Source organism: Peromyscus leucopus, chromosome 7, assembly GCF_004664715.2.
Source record: "Peromyscus leucopus breed LL Stock chromosome 7, UCI_PerLeu_2.1, whole genome shotgun sequence".
NCBI lineage: Eukaryota > Metazoa > Chordata > Mammalia > Rodentia > Cricetidae > Peromyscus > Peromyscus leucopus.
The window spans coordinates 30,779,156-30,793,006 of NC_051069.1; the positions used below are offsets into that span (position 1 = coordinate 30,779,156).

Below are 13,851 nucleotides of genomic sequence, written 5' to 3' on the forward strand. Positions count from 1 at the left end.
AGCAGCGAAGCCTGAAACAGCAACATTTGTGATGGACTCTGAAAGACAGGAAACAGTTACAGAGAACAGGAAGAGGGAAGGAAGGCCAGTACTGTTAATGGTTAGAAAATGCTGGAAAGCACGGGCTTCCCTGAAAATGGGCAATGGTTGGGAAAGCAAGAGCATAACCCAGAATCATCACCCACAGTGCTTAGGATCTTGTATCCTAGGCTACTCATTATTCTCTTCATTTGGAGATGGGCCACTGAATGTTTTCGTTTGTTCACCAAAGGAGTATTTATTGGGCATTTCTATATGCTTGGCACTCTTCAAGGTACTCAGGAAACATCAATGACACGAAACACAAAAATCCCTGTCAGGAGCTCCCGTTTCAGTATGGAATGCGAGGCAGTAATACAACGTCAACAAAGACTGAGTCTCCCTTATTTGAAGTGCTTCAGACTCCAAATATTTCAATTTCAGGTGATTTTTTCAGGTTTGGGAATATTTTCATAGACGTTGCTAGTCGAACATCCCTAATGAGAAATTCTAGACCCTGGAACACCTGGTAGCATCCCGACAGCACTCACGATGTTTCCGATTCTGAAGTAACTCAGGTGTGGCGTTTGGGTTAGGGCTATCTAACCTCTGGTCAAGCCCATGTGTGGCTTAGGAGGGAGGCTGGGAGCAATGGGGCGGGGTCAGTTCCCAGATGGTCAGCCCTGGCCTCCTTAAGGAGGTGGAGTCTGAGGCAAAGGGGAGGGGCTGCCCACTGTTGCCTGGAAACAGTGGGAGTGAAGGGAGGCAAAGCAGATCCAGGCTCCCAGGTTTCAGGCTCTCCTGCTCCCAGCTCCTACTCTGATCACCTGGGCCTCTTAGAATGTCAGGAAGATGAGAGGGAGGTGCTGTCCCCTATCCAGCTGAGAACTGGGGACGACCTGACTAAGCTGTGTTAGTGGAGGGATACCACACAGGGTGTGATGGTGGTGGAGCCCCCTCCTTCCAGACGTCTTTTCTACCCTTCAGTCTCTCCCCTCCCATGAGCCTCATCTCCCATGCCCTGGTCCAGAGTTCAGTCCCCTCATGGGCCTCTTTGTCCCTTGTCACCCCGGGAGTCCTCCCAGGCTCCCTTCCCTCTCACTATGTTTATCTACCCACTGCATTCAGAATAGTCCTGTCCTTCCTGACATCCCATAGTCCCTTGGTTTGAGCTCTAGACCCTTCACACATGGGAATAGCCAAGTACCTCTCCATACAGCCTTGGGGCCCAGGATTCCTCACTGCTCCCCATGATGGTATGCTCTTCCCTCCCCTCCGGATGCCTTTCCTCAGCTCAAAGGTCATCTTCTCTCTGGAGTCTCCTCTTGGTTGACAAGCCTGCCTTTTCTGTCCCTGACTCTTTCCATACCCCTCTGACCAAACACATTTTCTCATAGTTATTTGACTCCCCATATCCCCTCCATGAATGGGAGTACTTCAGATATTGGGGTGCCTGATACAATTAGGAACTTATCATTAGAGTCTGAATGTGGGAATACCTCTGAATAGAATTCCAGGAAGGAATTTTGAGAAATTCTTTCAAAGCTAAGAAAAGTTGGGGCAGGAGACAAAGAACCTGCTAGGCTGTGCGTCTTGCTTCCCCACATCTGGAATCTGACTATCCTAGAGGCTTCTGCTGTACTGAAGCCAGAAGATCATGTTCTCAGATGGGGAAATTGCTCTGGTGTGTGTGTGTGTGTGTGTGTGTGTGTGTGTGTGTGTGTGTGTGTGCCTGTGTATATGTATGCCTGTGTATGTGTGTGTATGCCTGTGTATGTGTGTGTATGCCTGTGTATGTGTGTGTATGCCTGTATATGTGTGTGTGCCTGTGTATGTATGTGTACATGCCTGTGCATATGCATGTGTGTGCCTGTGTGTGTGTGTGCCTGTGTATGTGTGTGCCTGTGTATATGTATGCCTGTGTATGTGTGTGTATGCCTGTGTATGTGTGTGTATGCCTGTATATGTGTGTGTGCCTGTGTATGTATGTGTACATGCCTGTGCATATGCATGTGTGTGCCTGTGTGTGTGTGTGTGTGTGTGTGTGTGTGTGTGTGTGTGTGTACCAGTGTATGTGTGTCCATATCAAGGAGTTCTTGAGAAGCCGGGTGCTGGCAGGATACTCCTGTGTGAGGCTAGTTCAAAGGAAGCCACAGTCAGCATCAGTTCATTTCCTGTGCAGATGGGGCTGGGGTGGCCTATCCAAACCAGAAACTCTTCCTAGGAGCAAAGGTCCTAATTCAAGCCCTATGTGACCATCACAAACTCCCCCTGTGAATGGTGGTCCTGAGCGATTTATCCCTGAAATTTGTGACATAACCACCTTGTCTCACTCCTGCCTGGGACACTTGGGATTAGCCCCAGCTCCATCTTCAGAAGGCATTTTCTGTGCTGGTTCCCCAGTTAACACACAGCTGTCTTGTCACCCCAGTTTCTCCCAGCACTCCTGCTGACGACATGCCAGCATTCAGGCCCCCTCATTTTCCGGAGTGCCAATGAGCCCCAGGACTGCTGATACTTTGGCTGTCCAACATCTCCCTTTCCTCCAAGACCAGCCTTGTGAACATTTACTTTGAACATGACAGTGGGTTTCAAAAGAACTTGAGAGTGGAGTACAAGAAAAGGAGAATTGTATGACATTCCTTAGAAGAATTAAAAAGTACTCTGGTGCTAGAGCAGAAACCCCCAGCCACGTGCTGTCCACGAGGCCGAAGGCCCTTCTCACTCTTTAATCAGCATATATGGGGGGGGGGTGATAATGAGGGCAGGGAACGGCTTCAGGCCCCACTCATACCACACCCGAGAGCCGCACAGCCTCACAGCCTGCTCATCGGTGTGGGGAGGAAGCATATAGTGGTTTTCACAGGCACCTGAGCATGGGGATAATTCTAAGAAGTGCATTTTGTCAGAAGCAATGCGATTCCGAGATCAAGATGAGTTAGAGTTGACAGAAGATGGAATGGAGATGAGTGGGGCGTGGAGAGGACCCTGAGCTGAAGACAGCCTATGTGGTAGGCAAGGGGACTCGCTTGGCTCATTGCCAAGACTTGATCACAAGTTGAGTCCCACACCACCTTCCAACCCAGAGTTCACACTCTAACATAACCTGCTGCTCCTGTGACATTCCCTCTTCATGATGCTCAAAGCTGCTCTCCCCATCCGAGGGTCTCTGGTCTGCCTGCCCCCCCCCCCAGCCTGTGTAGAAGCTCCCTCTGGATGAGCACAGCAGCTCAGCATCGAGGCACATCCTTCTGCTGTGATGCTCAGCTGTTTCTGGGGTGGGGCCCCCATAATCCCTGTGTGCCTCTTGGGTGCTCCCTGTCACACCCAACCCCTGTGCATTTTTGCAAAGACCCACATGCAGCACACACATTGAGCCTTTATTCCTACCTGCCTCTGCCTCTGGCACAACTCGGGCTGGCACTGGCTGGAACCGGTTTGCCTCTTCTCTGTATCTGCATCTGCACCATTTCCCAGATCTCTTCCCAGCCTTGTCTCCACCCACTGCTTCCTGGAATCTGGGTCCACAGGTGAGCCCACCCCACTCCACCCTTATTCTGCCTTCTCCAACCTCCCACTGCATCTCCATCTGCCTCCTCCAATTGCAGGAATTCCTTCTCACTCGTCTGTCATCGCATGCACCCTGTCCCTTCCCATCTTAAAAGGAGGCTGTCGTCAGACTACCTAACTGTCATCCAACAGGGCATTACAGATGGCACACTCTTGGGGACCCTCCCACCCTGTTCATTGTGGAGAACTGCAGCTTGGAGGGGAGGTGTGACTTTGGGTAGAGAGGCCCCTTGTGAGGCTACCCTGGTGCGTTCACCCCCCCCAGCTTCTTCAGTTGGTCCCTACATTTCCCCTAAGTACGTATGCCCCAATTCTTGCAGCCCCACAAACCTTCCATGCCTGCTTGGAAAAGTCTTGAGACCATGACCCAGCAGTATCTCATAGCCCTGCTCCATCTCTGGGTGGGAAGGGCCATCTTCTTCTTCTTCTTCTTCTTCTTCTTCTTCTTCTTCTTCTTCTTCTTCTTCTTCTTCTTCTTCTTCTTCTTCTTCTTCTTCTTCTTCTTCTTCTTCCTCCTTCCCCTGGACTTTCAGACCCTGCAGTCCTCATTTTCTGCCTCTGGTTGCTGGTGCTATTATGCTACGTGGCTACTCTTTCTAGTCTAAGATTAGGATTCCCTTGAGGATGTGGTCCTCCTTAAATCTTAGCCAGTCCTGAATCAGTTCTACCCCATGGTGCCCCATTTCTCCATGCCTCCAAGCCCCTGCCTGGTCTTGCCCTCACCAGCATGTTTAATCTCCATTGTCCCCCACCCCCACCGCCCATAGACTGCCATTATCTCAAACCCAGTATGCCTTAGGTCTTCCTTCCTGCCCAGCCATCCATGACCAGTGTGACATCATCATCTTTCCTGCCCAGCCATCCATGGCCAATGTGACGTCATCATCAATCATCTATCCCAATAGCAGGGATCTTAGGACCCCTGCCCTCTGCACCTGACACACATCCAGGCATCGTTCTGACCGTCCTATGACTCTACATTCTTCCGTCTCTCTCCAGTCTAGCCCAAGCCACATGTGCTCAGGATCCTGTCACGTATCAAGAGAGAACCTGTCCCTGCTCTGAGTGTTCATTGTCAGCACATTTATCCTTTACTCAGTCTTATGTCTCCAAAACCCAAGATGCTCCTCCATTACGTCTCATCTGACATACAATAGCCTCATCCCAGCATCCAGACCCACATTTAGCCTCATTCATCTCTCTAGCTCTCTTCTTACCCCTTCCAGCACAACCCATGTGCCAAGTACATCGGAGATGCCCAATGGTCCACACCCCTTCTCGGGTGGATTTGTGTCTGAACATGCCTTTTCCTAGCCCATAATGGCCCAATCTCCACATTTTTGTCTGCCAGTGTTTCCACATCTGTCTGTCAAGAGCCCAGTGTGGGTCTCCCTTCTCTGTGTCACTTTCTCTAGACATCTCACCAGAGTGGCCTGCCTTGTGTACAGTTGTTTGTCTATGTGCTCGGTCTTTTTAAACTTTTAAATGGGGTCTCACTGTGTAGACAGGTGGACCTTGGCCTCACGGGGATCTGCCTGGCTCTGCCTCCTGAGTGCTAGAGGCATATGCAGGATGCTTGGTTTTTCTTTTAGAATAATACATACCTTGTTATGACTTTATTTTGCTAAGGTTTAGATACTTGGAAGTGTTTGTTATACTTATCAATGTAGATTGGTTGTCTATACTAATGTGTTAGACTCTTTTATATCCATGCATGCATACATCATGTTTGATCAAGTCTGCTCCCTTCCACCTCCCCTGTGTTCTCTTTTCCTGGCTGCCCTGGTCGAATTTTAGATTTCTTTTTATTTATCGTTTTTCAATTTTGACAAAACAACAGCAACAAAAACATGTGACCCATTTCTTTCTGAATTGGAGTTATTTCTTAACATGATAACCTCAAGGTCCAGCTTTTTTTGTTTCACAAATGACATGAATTCACTCTGCTTTATGGCTAAATAATACTCCTTTGTGCGCATCATATTTTTAAACCCATTTGCCATGTCTATATTCTTACTTAGCCTACTAAGGAGTATTTGTGTATTCCTCGGCCATAGGTCTGTGAAGAAAAGGCAAAATGAGAGGGGAGAGGGGAGGCCAGACGATGGCTTCCAGTAGTGTAAAGGGGTTTCACCTTGGCCTTCTGTGCTGTGGGACTCATGTGCGTTCCTGATAAGAGAATGCCCTTGAAGGAACACCTTGGGGAGTGGGGGGAGGAGGGTAACTAACCCCCACCTGGAAGGCAGCCTCTTACCAAGCTACATCCCTCCTCCTGTGCCGTCGAGTCCCTGACCTCCTGTGCCCAGTCCTCTCCCCCCCCCCCCCCATCCCACATGGCTGCCACGCCAGGCCTAAGACGAGAATGACAGCTGCCCAGTTTTGCTGCAGGAAAACCCGTACCTAATGCTGAAGGGGAACCACCAGGAGATGGAAGGCAATGACCGCTACGAGGGCTTCTGTGTGGACATGCTCAAGGAGTTGGCGGAGATCCTCCGCTTCAACTACAAGATCCGCCTCGTCGGGGATGGTGTCTACGGCGTGCCTGAGGCCAACGGCACCTGGACGGGCATGGTTGGCGAGCTGATTGCTCGGGTAAGGAGTCCAGCGGTGTGTACTTGTGCGGGGGGTGGGAGGGTGATGGAGGCATGGTATGTCTTCCCGGCCTCACTTACTTGCTCCATCACTCTCAGACTTGTCTATCAATTCCAGGACGCTTTGGTGAGCTGGCATGGAGCCAGGCACACTGGTGCTATGCTTTGACGACCATGACTGGTGTGATTCCTGCCCCAGGCTTCTCCCCGGCCGGCAGTGGAGCAAGTTAGAGTTGGACTTTGGGTTCTATTTTTAGATAATTCCTGTGCTTTATTTGTTGCTCTGAGGGCTCGGTTGTTCATTGTCAATGCTTGGACAGGCCCCGAGAGAGCAGAGGACCCCTATACCAGCTGCTATTGATGTGTGGGAGATGTGGTAATACCTGGAGCTAAGGCTGAAGTGTCAGTGGTGTGGGTCACAGTGCTGGCTAATTGGTTATTTCTTGTGTTATTTCCCCATCGTTAATGTCCGTCTACAGACCCAGAGCCAGGGTGTACCTGCATGTATTGTTGGCTCTCAGGGTAAATGCGTGAGTTGATTGGAATTCAGGTGAGCATCATAGAATGCCAGTCTTCTGTCAGGTTAAGGCAAGGGCACAGGAAGTTCTCCTGCGGAAAAAAAAACAACTTCTTTTCCTTGTATACACTATCAACAACAGTAAAAATGAATGAAATCGATGCTAATTCACTGTCCGTGTCTCTACAGTTGAATTTTAATGGCCAGAACAGGTGGAAAAGACGGAACGCAGAGAGCATAGGTTTGGTCCTTACCTGAGCTTGAACTCTCATTTCCTCTCCGTGCCTTCCTTCCATGACTTCCCAGCATGCATTCATGGTCCAGGGGCTCTCCGTGCAGCATCTCCGGTCTCCTGGGGATATTTCCACTACTTGCTGTCCCCACTTCACATATGAGCAGTCTGAAGCTTAGAGTGCTTAGTGGCTTTGTCAAAAGTCACACTATATTAGTTAGTGCTGGGGTTCAAGCCCAGACCCCTTTTTTCATTGAATGGTAATCATGTGCTACCCAGAAGTGTTGCCATCTGCAATGATGGCCCAGTAAGGTTATACTGCCTGGTGATAACGTAGCTGTCTTACTTTGCACACTACATATGATGGTGGTCTCAATAAGATTATATTGACTAGTGACGTCGTAGGTCTCTGTGATGTTTATACCATGACAAAAATTACCTAACTTATTTTTCAGAACAGCCATCTCCAAGATAAGTCCCATATGACTATAATAAGACTTTAATCCGTTCTATGTGCCAAACTTAAGATATAAGATAACATTTTTCTAATCCCCGTCTTTGAGACTATAAATACTACTTAGATTGTTGAAGCAGTATTTCCTGTCAATGACTACAAAGAGTTCTGTGTAAGTGAGAGCTGCGGAAGAGGTATTTAAAGAGCTAATGAGGGAGATTGCTGAGGGCCAGGCCAGGAAGCATAGACAGTGTCTTCAATGCCCCAGCAGGTGAAACCTCAAGCAGGGAATTGTGAGCCCCCAGAGGTCCCAGGGTTCAGAGTGAGCCTGTTCAAAAGTAAGGGCTTGCTCCCAGCTTAAGGCTGGGGATGGAAAGCCAGTGGGTCACCAGAAGCTTCAGCAAGGTCCCAGGATGTGGTGGTGTGAATGAGAATGGTCCCCATTGGCTCACATGTTTGAATACTTGGTTCCCAGTTGGTGGACCTGTTTGGAGAGGATTAGAAGGTGTGGCTTTGTTGGATGAGATGTGTCACTGGGCTGGGGTTTGAGGTTTCAAAAGCCCACACCATTCCCAGTCAGCTGTCTCTCTGTCTCATGTTTGTGGATCCGACATGAGCTCTCAGCTATTGCCTCAGCACCATGCCTGCCTGCCAGCTGCCATGCTCCCTGCCATGATGGTGATGGAGTTCAACCCTCTGGAGCCACTAACCCCGATTAAGACTTCCTTCTATAAATTGCCTTGGTCATGGTGTCTCCTCACAGAAATAGAAGAGTAACGAAGACACCAGGATCTTAGAGGTATTGACCCACCCCGTGCAGATGCCAAAAGGCAATGGGTGCTTTGCTCAATAGTTCCAGACCCTTTCTGGAACACTCATCTTGGATCTTCCCCATCAAGGCTTAACTTGGCCGTTGGCCCACAGAAGTCTGAAATGTTAAGCCTTTCCTTTGCCTCTCATCAGTGTCCTTGGTCACCTTGAGCCCGGCTCTCTAGCCTCCACAGGCTGCCTTGTGTCTGGCAGGAGGACTTTGGGGATGGAGGAGTCGCTTTACAGCCTTCTCCTTATTAGCCCCCTAATGAGCTGTGACATGGGCTGGCAGAGTGGGAGAAGATCCTGGCACTCAAGGACATGCATCTCCATACCGAGTAACTCGGGCAGTCAGGCGGGGATCTCCAAATTCACCCCAGCTTCTCTTCCAACAAAAACAGGGCTGCGTTGATCTCATCAAAACGTGGGGACATCACACTATGTTAGTAGTCCATGAACTCAATGGCCATTTCCGTAATACCGTCCACCCTTCTAGACACGGGAAGTACAGGAGACAGCTGGACTCTGGCTGCATAACTCCTATAACCAGGGAATGAGGCAGAAAGTCATGACTGCATATAGATTGCATACGATTGTGAACTATAGTAAGCTCCAAGGAGGCAGAGTACGGAATTATGGGAGAGTATCTAAAGAGAATGGGTCTGGTCTAGAGAGGTGGAGACCCTGATGAGTGCTAGCTTCCCTGAGGAGATGTCTGGACTACCCCCTGGAGAATGAGTAGTAACTTCTGGCTAAGAAAGAAAGCTTTTCACGTGTAAAGGTGTCTGGATGCCACTGGGGCTGACCCTGGGTGATGCCAGACCTCACCTTCCCCAGGTTCTATCAAGATGTTCCCCAAGATACAGGAGATCTAGGCCCAGGTCCATCCTCCAAGAGCTTTCCCCCAAGCAGTATCAAAACAGAGGCCAGTACAACAGTGCCCCTAATAATACTGTTGGGGCCCCTGAAAGTCCACACTGGAGGAGACCTTAGAGGTAATCAGACCAGATCTGTCTCTTGCACAGATGAGGAAGTGTAGACTCAGAGAAATCAAATCAAGCCGTATAGGTAGTAAGTTCACAGCCTGGGCTATCCAATTCCAGTGCTCATGATCTGGGAGAGCACAGATCTCGGTGTCACCTGGGTGTAAACAATGCTTTCTGCATCTGCTCGCCAGCGGTGTGCGCTGTAGTGAGTTATTCTGCTATTTCCACTTGTTGCTTCACTGTACCAGGGCTCATCTGGAAGAAACTTTTTGTGAGAAGTTATACACACACACACACACACACACACACACACACACACACACACACACACACACTGGACACACAGGAAATATTTGCATTGTCTTGTGCCAGCTGCTCTGAAAAACTCTGAGGCTAAAGCCAAGGCCAGAGCTTGCTTATGCTGATTTCAAAGAGTTTAAGTCCAGGGCAGCATGAGGAAGGGGTAAGGATTGCCTGGGAGGGAAGAAACAACCCATGTCAGAGGGCGTTAGAGCGACACTCATCCACGGCTCTGTACCACAGTGGGTGCTTCAGAGGAAATCGCTGCTCAGCAAACCGTACACAGCCGGGAGAGGGACCAGTGTGTTGTCCGTCTCAGCTCTTAATGCCTGGAGCTCACATCACAGGATGTTACCTCTTCTGCTCTTTGGTCTGTGCACCGGTACCCAAGGTGCCATAATGGAATTGGGTCCCCAGGCATCAACGGCAGAGCGGGAGGGTAGGACACATCCTAGGGGCTGATCTGGTGAGTGGTGTGAGCCTGAACTATGAGTCCTCATCGTCTTTAAGCCTGCCTGAACCTGATGAACCCTGGAGGTTTAGACACGAAGCAGTCCAGCGTGTCCACATATCTCAGCAGCCTTAGGAAGTCTCAGAACTAGAACTCCAGGCACACAGTATGAAGAGTGAGAGTCAGTAAGAGCAGACACCGTGCAGTTGAGAAAACCACAGTGACATGGCTGCAACCACCACGTCAGTGGTAGAGCCCCGCTGAGCTCCCTTCGGGGAAGGGAATGGTCTTTTGTGAGGGACTGTAAGGCAACTATTATATGGTCACCATTCAGGAGGGACGTCAGGAATTGTGACAGGGATTCCCCAGAACCAAACAATCTCAAGAATAAGCAGAAGCTGGTTTAGCCTGGGACAGTGTTCTGGAGCCATTTTGGCACACCAGGTTGAAGGGATGAGGTGTTGGGTGTCTATGGACAAAAAGCTAGGTCAATGCAGCTGCAACTTCAGCAACTGGGGAATGGTGGAGCATTGAAGGAAATCCTCACAAGGGGCTTGGGACTCACTACAGAACCTCGGATCTTATGTAGTAAAGAATATAGCAGCTGCTTGCACAACTGAGCGAGATGGAGAGGTGGGGTTATCTCTGGTGATGGCCTTAGAGCTTTGGCCTGTTATGACCTCTTTGCAGACGTCATTGCCAGGCGCATGGAGCATTGGTTGTAGGAGGGCATTTATACACACTTCCTGTATATGTGTGAAAATCACCCCGGCATGGCTTTCATGTAGATGCCACTAGCGCTGGGAGTATGTTGTGAATGAAAGCACAGAGATTCACTGAAGCAGGGCCAGAAGGCCAGCACCCAGCCAGGACTGCGTCTGAGCATGGGCGGTGAGGGTGGCTGTTGGGAGAACTTTGAGTTTGGATTCATTTTGCCCTAGTCAGCCATCCTCCGGCCCTGCTTGGGGGAAGGGAGGCACATTCATCAGAGGGACCGCCCCCATCTAGCTTCATGGTTCAGAACACAGTACTCCATTGGCATGTGGCCCCACATTGGCAGAATGGCACATTTAGGTTCAAAGAGAAAAGAGCTTTGCAAGGCTTAGATTCAAGGCTCATAAGCCTGGGACATCAAATAGCTCTTACCAATGACATTTTGACGAATTAAGTATAAATGAAGCTGAAATGCCTTGTTCCATCTTCCCTCCTGAGAAGGGACTTTGCTGGAGACCCAGAGAGGTGGCTGTCCGTGGCCTCAATCCACTGGGAAGATTGGCCAGAGACATTTTGCTGAACTGAAAGAAAATTCAAATAGTCCCCTGAGATCACTTTCCACCTTGAAGCCAGAGACGATTTTAACTGCAAATAGGCCACAGAATTGTACTCAGCATTCTTTAACAGAAAGAAATTGATCCAGGGCCCCCAGATGAGTATGCCACTCACTTTTTACCCCCTTTGGCAGCCCTGATTATGTGCAGAGGGGGGGCATTTTGCTTTGCTCTCCCCATGAAGATTTGCTTTCCACATTGACTTGAATCGGGTAGAGGTGGCCTTGAATTATAACTCCACACTTCACTCATTCATCAAAATGCCTACTTTCTGTCAAGAACTGCTTAAATATGAGGAATTACCTGTAAAGGGTTTGGAATCTATTCAAAGAGGTAGACGAGAAAACTAAGCATTACTGCATAGTATGACATATGATATACTGATAATAGCTGTAAGGAGGGTGTCATAAGGATAATGATGACTAACACATGACATGTTCCCGACAGAGTTGGGGAATGAAACTCATGCTTGTTAAGCACACTACCACTGATGACACCCTCAGTTCACTAACTTGAACTTTGTCTTTTGGGTGTTATGGTGGTGGTGGTCATGGTGCGTGTGTGTGTGTGTGTGTGTGTGTGTGTGTGTACATGCCAACAACTGTGTGACTATTGATATGGGAGATAAGACAACTTCAATTGTCAGTCTTTACCTAACACCCTAAGACAGGTTCTCCCTTGTTCACTGCTGATGCCCAAAGCTTGTTTGTGCGCTTTCAGGCGGTCTCCTGTCTCCACTCCCCACGCCCCTGTAGTGATGCACTAGGATTATAGACACACTTGCTGCTGTGTCTGACTTTTTACTTGGCTGGGTTAACCAAATCCTCACAATCACCAAATGTCCAGATGAGAAAACTATGTCACAAAAGAGTTGAAGACCTTAAGCTCATATGGGTGGTGATAGGTCTGGCAGAGTATGAACAAGGTGTGGCCGTGAGTTAAGAGGAGAGCACACAAAGGCAGTGACAGCTGAGCAGAGTAGCAGAGTCTACACTCGAGTTTCACTTGCTGTGGTTTCAGGTACCCACTGTAAACCATGGGTTTGAAAATACAAAATTCTAGAAATAAATTGTTCACAAATTTTAACCTGTGCACCATTATGGATAGCATAATGAAACTTCACCTAGTGTGTCCTAGTTGACGAGGACATCTTTTTGCTGAGTGTATCCACACTGTATATGCTACCCACCCTTTAGTCATTAACAATCATCTAGGCTCTAAAACTATCAAATATGCCAATACTGGCATTCCTTCTGCCTTTATGTCCTTATTTTACTTAATGTTGTCCCCAAAGCACAACTGTAGTGATACTGGCAATTCAGATGCGTCAAAGATAAGCCTTTTCATAAAATACTCCCTGTAGGTGAGTAGGTAAAACTCTCAACTTAATAAGGAAAAAATATTGCATTCTGTGGCTTCTAAGATCTATGGTAAGAATGAACCCCTTGTCTATGTGACTGTGAAGGAGGGAAAAAAAATGAAAGCTAGCTTTGTTCTTGTACCTCAGGCTGCAAAAGTTACAGTCCGAGTATGTGATGGATGCTTAGTGAAGGTGATCAAACATTGTGGGACTCAGGATTCTGCACTGTTTCGGGCATCTGATGGATGCCTGGAAATGTACTTCTCTCAGCTAAGAGGTGGACAGTGAAGGAATCAAGAAGGATCGTCTTGGTAGAAAGGCAATCTAGATATGTGGATGCTGAGATTCATTCAGTACCACGCCCTTGGCTCTGGGCTACCATACTCAGGCATAAGAAGAGACAGAGAGAAATAGGTTCTAGTCAGGAGCCAGTTGTGCTAGGATTCTTGTGTTTGGGTGTGTAAACTTCATTCACACAGCTGGTAGAAGCTACTGACTGGAGAATGGGCATTGTCTTGTTAGGGTTTCTGTTGCTGAGACAAAATACCAAGACCAAAAGGCAAGTTGGGGAGGAAAGGATTTATTAGGCTCACACTTCAGCACTGCTGTTCATCACTGAAGGGAGTTAGGACAGGAACTCAAACAGGGCAGGCTTTGCTCTGGAGGCAGGAGCTGATGCAGAGGCCATGGAGAGGAACTGCTTACTGGCTTGCTTCCCCTGACTTGTTCAGCCCACCTTCTGATAGAACTCAGGACCACTAGTCCAGGGATGGTACCCCCTACCATGGACACCACCTACCAGTGCCCTCCCCCATTAATCACTAAATGAGAAAATGCCTTACAGATGCATGGCAAAGAAGAATTTCCTCAGCTGAGGCTCCTTTCTCTGACTTTATGTCAAGTTGACGCACAAAGCCACCCAGTACAGGCATTGAGGAAGGACATCTTGACTTTGGTCCAGAAGTTACTCAGGAGGGGTGAGGCTGGATACCATGTACACATCCTTTCATTAGACAGGTCCCCAGTGATTCAGGAAGATGACACGGACCTGAACTGAGCAATGCTGAGGGTGACTAAGAGTCCTGGAGAGCACAGAGGGATTTCAACCTTTAGATCTAAAACCAGTAGACAGAGGGAAGCTTCCATTTCATGTCCATTTGTAAGCATGAGTTAAGGTTTTCTTGCCTCTCAAGGAAGGAGGAATGAGCAGGCTAGCCCAGAAAGCACTTTCTGG

General features: G+C 48.7%; 1 protein-coding gene across 1 annotated transcript in view; it reads left to right on the forward strand.

Moving 5' to 3' along the window:
* Grik4 (glutamate ionotropic receptor kainate type subunit 4) overlaps positions 1–13,851 on the forward strand; it is a 431,548-nt gene that overhangs the window by 354,153 nt on the left and 63,544 nt on the right. Inside the window, exon 13 of the mRNA XM_037207580.1 lies at positions 5,977–6,180. Within this exon, the coding sequence (XP_037063475.1) occupies positions 5,977–6,180 (204 nt within the window). The remainder of the gene's footprint in view (positions 1–5,976; positions 6,181–13,851) is intronic.